This window comes from Orycteropus afer, unplaced genomic scaffold, assembly GCF_000298275.1.
Source record: "Orycteropus afer afer isolate SDZICR_OR568_19922 unplaced genomic scaffold, OryAfe1.0 scaffold01079, whole genome shotgun sequence".
Classification (NCBI taxonomy): domain Eukaryota; kingdom Metazoa; phylum Chordata; class Mammalia; order Tubulidentata; family Orycteropodidae; genus Orycteropus; species Orycteropus afer.
In genome coordinates this window covers 234,092-239,998 of record NW_006922666.1, presented here as the reverse complement: position 1 = coordinate 239,998, position 5,907 = coordinate 234,092, and the positions used below count along the sequence as shown (strand labels likewise).

The 5,907-nt window shown below is 33.0% G+C and overlaps 1 protein-coding gene across 1 annotated transcript in view; it reads right to left on the bottom strand.

Moving 5' to 3' along the window:
* The window catches only part of LOC103212728 (cilia- and flagella-associated protein 47), a gene marked incomplete at its 5' end in the record, with an annotated part of 285,428 nt that overhangs the window by 52,757 nt on the left and 226,764 nt on the right, over window positions 1-5,907 (bottom strand). The window contains one exon of the mRNA XM_007958686.2: window positions 2,935-3,033. Within this exon, the coding sequence (XP_007956877.2) occupies window positions 2,935-3,033 (99 nt within the window). The remainder of the gene's footprint in view (window positions 1-2,934; window positions 3,034-5,907) is intronic.

Genomic DNA, 5,907 nt, shown 5'->3' with positions numbered 1-5,907 from the left:
ACCTTCCTTCTGAGGAGTGGCTGGTGGGTTTGAACTGCCGACCCTTTGGTTAGCAGATGAATGCTTTAACCACTACACCACCAGAGCTCCTACAATGATATTGCAATATCTCTAAAAATACCACTAGCACTGTAACCAGCTGAGCTCCCATTTCTGTTGTATCCTTAATGTTTAAGTTCTCTGAAGTCAGCAAGAAAACCTCTAACATTAATATGTTAGCATTTAAGGGTACCAGAGCAAATAGAAAGCTTCTAGCAAATAAACAAAACCCTTTGGAGATTTTACCATATAGAGCAGCAGGGAATGCATTTTGAACTGTGATCAAGCTATAGCATAGGCAAGGTGTGCATAATTTATCTTAAAAAAAATCACAGCAGAAACTAGAGAAATCAGTAAGGAATGCAACAGATAACTGAATTATATTTGGAAACCATTTGAAGACAATAAGAACAATAGAAAGTATAATTAAGAAAATGCACTAAGCTTCTATTTTTCAAATCAGAAAATTTAAAATTGGAATCCAGAATGTTGGTTTCTGAGTTACACAGACATTATATTCCATATAAGTACTAATTGGGTTACTTAAAATAAAGGAGCTCTGGTGCTACAGTGCCTAAAGCATTTGACTGCTAACCGGAAGGTTGGTTGCTCAATCCCACCAGCCGCTCTGTGGAAGGAAGACTGAACAATCTACTTTTGTAAAGATTTAGTGCCTCAGAAACCCAATAGCAAAAAGGTAGAAAAAAACCAAAATGCCCATCAACAGATGAATGGATAAACAAAATGTCCTTTATATACACAGTGAAATAGTTCTCAGCCATAAAGAGAAATGAAGTCTAGATGCATGTCATAACATAGATGACCCTTGAAAACATTATACTGAGCAAAATAAGTCAGTTGCAAAAGGAGAAATGTTATGATCTCACTTACATGATAAAAAAGCAATATCTAAAACAAAAATTATTAGTGGTTACCAGGTGTGGGGATGAGTTTTATCTTGGGGACATTGAGTTTATGTTAATGATGGTAGAATAATTTGGAAAAGGAAACCAATAAAGATTACACAACATGAAGAATGTAATCAATGTCACTGAACTATGCATGTAGAAATGGTTGAATTGGCAAACATTTGTTGTGTATATTTTCACCACACAAAAAGCATTAAAGTGTAAGGCACTGACTTCAAGGCAAGACTCGAAATACAAATCTGTGAAACAAAATGTATTAATCCAAATATATGACAAATCATATTTTAAAAATCAATGTCGTCAGAGTGTTATTATTCAAAAAATGAAAAATGGGCTAATTAAATAAGGGAATAATCAAATTAAATTGTCATTGCATAGCAGAAAACAATTATCAACAATGCAATATCATAAATAAATTATCCATGTTTTAATTATTTCTTACAAAGTACTCCCTGTAGTGGAGTTACTGGGTCAAAAGAATTATAAGTTTTAAGTTTCCTTATATAAACTACCAAAACAATATAGTGATTTGAAAGTGTTTTGATTGTTTCAATTTAACCAGAGACACATTAGCCTTGTATAGTTTCCTTAAAATACAGAACAGCAATAAAAATAAAATTGAAACTTAGATGACTTGTTTAAATTAACATCTACAGGCAGTCCTGGTTCCAAAAGACATTCATTCCTAAATGTGTCTTTAAGTTGATTCTGTGGGTGAGTCAAGACGGGTGCATATGGTTCTTATTTAGTCTTACTTTTGAGGGGTCGCTATGAGTCGAATTGACTTGACATCAGTGAGGTTTTTTTTTTTAGCATAAGAAGCTTTTTCAATGATTTAAAAGCTGCACATGCGGCAAGTAAATATGATTGTGATGAATAATTTTTTGTGAGTAGGGGCTGGTTCAATTGTTTGAAACTGTGGACAAATTTATGTAACATCAAAGGGCAAGTAACAGTTGTCCATAAGTTTCATAATCTGGGGACTACCTGTATTTGATTATTAGTGACAATGACATTCCAATCATTCTTTGGCCATTTATACTCCCTTTTTTGTGAACTGTTGCTCATACTCCTTTAACACATTGCAAATAAATAGAATGCAAAGCCTTTGAACCAAATACAAGGGGTTCCGCTCCACCATTAAGTGGTTGCTTTGATTCTTTGTGAGTTAATTCTTCTGAATTTCAGTCTCAACATTGATACAATGATAATAATAATACACATATCCTACAGTTGCTGTTGAGCATCAAATGAGATGAACTGATGAAATTTAGGATGCTGACATAAAGGATTATGGCAGACATAATGAAAGTGCCATTATTATTAGGATGTTAGTTACTAATTTCAATTGAGTATTTCTCAGTTACTTATGTCATATTTGCAATAATTATTATGGTTATATTTTCTGTACTTTTAAAAGCATTACTACTTTTAAGAAAATTCTTAATTTTTGAGTTTAAAATTTCAGCAACTTCACTATTTCTTATGCCTTAAAATATCTCCTATACATCAATATGCAGTGGGGGTGGTCAATATATATAAGAAATAGATGTACATCCTGTAATTAATTTGCAAGGAATCATTAGTTTTGCAAAGATAGTTATTTTTTCAAAAGTGTGATGAGCTTAAGCACACTAGGTACTTAAAATTTTCCAAAATCTTCCTTTCACTGATGCTCCCATGCATTAAATGGTATGACATTAAACTATTCAACATCTCAACCATAAAATACTTGTAAGTCATACTTATGTGACATAGAATGAAAAATCAAATAGATGTAATGAATGTACAAAAGGTTACACTGTCTCTGTTTTTTTTTAATCAACTTACTACAAATTTGTATCCAAATTTTTTTAAAATTATATATCTTTAGTTTGTGTTAAATAGAAAGATGAGACATTCATCTTACTAACTTCGAAATTCAACAACATGGAGAATAATAGAATATAAAGTAGAAAGTTTGTACCTCGTAATTTTTTGAGAGTTCCAAATTGGAAGGCAGAATTCTCATCAAAGAAGCTATCCCAGCTACGTTCAAGGTAGAGATCAATGTCTGGTTCTTTATCTAATTTAAAGAAAAAAGAAAGAAAGAAAGAGATATTACACTTCTAGGTTACATCCAAGAGGAAAAACATTAGTGGAGGTTGAAATAGAATCAATGGTGTCCTTTAATGGGAAGCTTTGTAGATGAATATTTTTTAAACATAGCTTGAAATGAGATCTCATTGGTCTTTATTTTTGAAGAACACTATAAGTGGTTTTCTCTATAATTTGATAAATAATATAAAATCAACTTACAAATTCTTAGAATTTCAATTTAACCTACTTTAACTTAGATACTATTGAGACCCTCTTTGAGTTTATGATCTGAAAATAGACTGTAGTGCTTAATATACACTTATGCATACATAAATATTCATGTAACTTCTTGCATAAATTGTCATGTAACTTTAACAATAAGTTTACACTAATAAGCAAAATCAATCAATTATCCAAACATATTTGCTGAGTACCTGTTACATAACAAGTTCTTACTTTTGGTGGTTCCATACATAAAAGATTAAAACCTCTGCAATGAAAGATTTGTATAATTTTGACTGTAATGTACCAGATTTCAGCTGAAGCTCTTCTTGGAAAGGAATGGGGATTTGATAACATGAAATAACATTTTGTAATGTTTTTACCATTTGTTCATCAGTTCTACTTGTGAAGTATATACCTTAAGTATAAAACCTATTGCCACTGAGTTGACTGGGACCCAGCAATGCTACAAGATAGAGTAGAATTGCCCCATAGGGCAATTCCAATGCTGTAAATCTTTATGGAAGCAGACTGCCACATCTTTCTCCCACAGAGTGACTGGTGGGTTTGAACTGCTGATGTTTTGGTTCACAGCTGAGCACTAAACCACTGTGCCACCAAAGTTTTTTATCTTAAGTACATACCTCCTCCAACATGAAACAATATGTGTATAAGGTCATCCATCAAGGCATTATTTGTACAGCAAAATATTAGAAATAATAAAAGTCCCATATATTGGAAGGCTAGGGTTATATATAAATAATGGTGTCAAAAGAAAATGAGATACTATAAAATTGTCAATATGGATGAGAAAGGTGTCCATTAACTATTTTACTGGGAATCTAGATGTATTAGGTGAAGCGAGCAAGGTCGAAAAGAGATAATGAAGTATCCTACCTTTGTTTGAAAATATGGATGGAATAAGTCTGTGTGTTTATGAATTTATACATATATATGTAGTTGTGTTGTGGTTATGTGCCATCGAGTCAGACCTGACTCATAGGGACCCATCCTTGGGTTTCCAAGGTGGTATCACTATGGAAGTAGATTGTCCAACCTTCCTTCTGAGGAGTGGCTGGTAGGGTTTGAACCACCAGCCTTCTGGTTAGCAGTCAAGTGCCTTAGGCACTATGCCACCAGAGCTCCTATATATTTGCAAAAAGAAGCACAGTATGGATAAACTAAAATCAAATGAGGATAGTTGCCTATACCGTGGTTTGAAGTGCATTGGATGGGCATAGGGATGGGAAGAGGTCATTCACGTTGTCTGAAATTATAACCCCCCCAAAATTATTTAATTATAAAAGGAGGTAGAAATTGCTGAACTGGTATATATACTGCTGTTAATATTCTCAACAATAATACAAATGAAATAAACTCGACAGCATATAACAACAAACAACAACAACAAATTTTAAAAATTATAAATGAAAAAACGTATCTTTACAAGGTAAAGATTTGGCAAACAAAACCTTAACTGAGTGATCAAATTTAGCATCCCCAATAACGAGACAAACATTATGTGACTCCTGATGAGTTGCAATGTGAAGTACACAACATCCTCTATGTGATAGTCTTACCAAAATGTTTAATCTGATTTGAATAACAAGAAAACAATCAGAGAAATACATATTGCACAACAATCCACAAGACAGCTGATCTGGACTCTCTAAAATGTCATTATCAGAAAAAACAGACTATGGTGGGGAGGGAGTTATAAAGGAGACAAAAGAGTCCTCATAACCAAATGCAAAGCATAATTCCTGTTTGGATCCTGGATTTGAAAGAAAAAACAATTTTAAAAAAATTTATGAGGAACATTTTGGGACAATTGGAGAAACTTTTTAATAAATACCATTGTTGCCATGTTAAATCTTTGTGTATGATAATGACTTTGAGGTTATACTGGAGAAAAATCTTGTTCTAAGGCCATATGTGCTTTAGAGATGAAATAAAATAATATATCAATAGACAAACTAATAACCAAACCCACTGCCGTCGAGTTGGATCTGACTCATAGAGACCCCTCCTTCAGTTTCCGAGGCAGTATCACTACGGAAGTAGATTGCCCCATCTTCCTCCCGAGAGTGGCTGGTGGGTTTGAATCGCCAGCCTTTTGGTTAGCAGTCAAATGCCTTAGGCACTATTCCACCAGAGCTCCCATATATCCATAGAGACAAGATATAAAGATATAAAGAAAATTTCTCCACATGTTAAGAAATCATGAACTTGATGAATCTATCTAAAAAGTTTGGGATTATTCATTGTACTGTGCTTTTTAAAAGTTGTAAAATTCTTCATAATAAAATATTGTCAATGGGGGTGGACCCCATATGGTTTAAGGATTTAAACGGCAAAAAATCAATAAATAAGTTTTACATTTAAAAATGCATTCATAAAGCTTTAAATTAAATGGAAGTATATTTAGTTATCTTTAAAATGGGACTTGTATAAAATGGTTCATTGGATTGTGGGAAAAGGAGGTTATAAATTGTACTTAATTTTCTATAAGAAGGAGAAAAGTTGTATTAACATTAATTATAAATATATACCAAACCAAACCAAACTCACTGCTGTCAAGTCAAATCCGACTCATAGGGACCCCTCCTTGGGTTTCTGAGGCGGTATCACTAAGGAA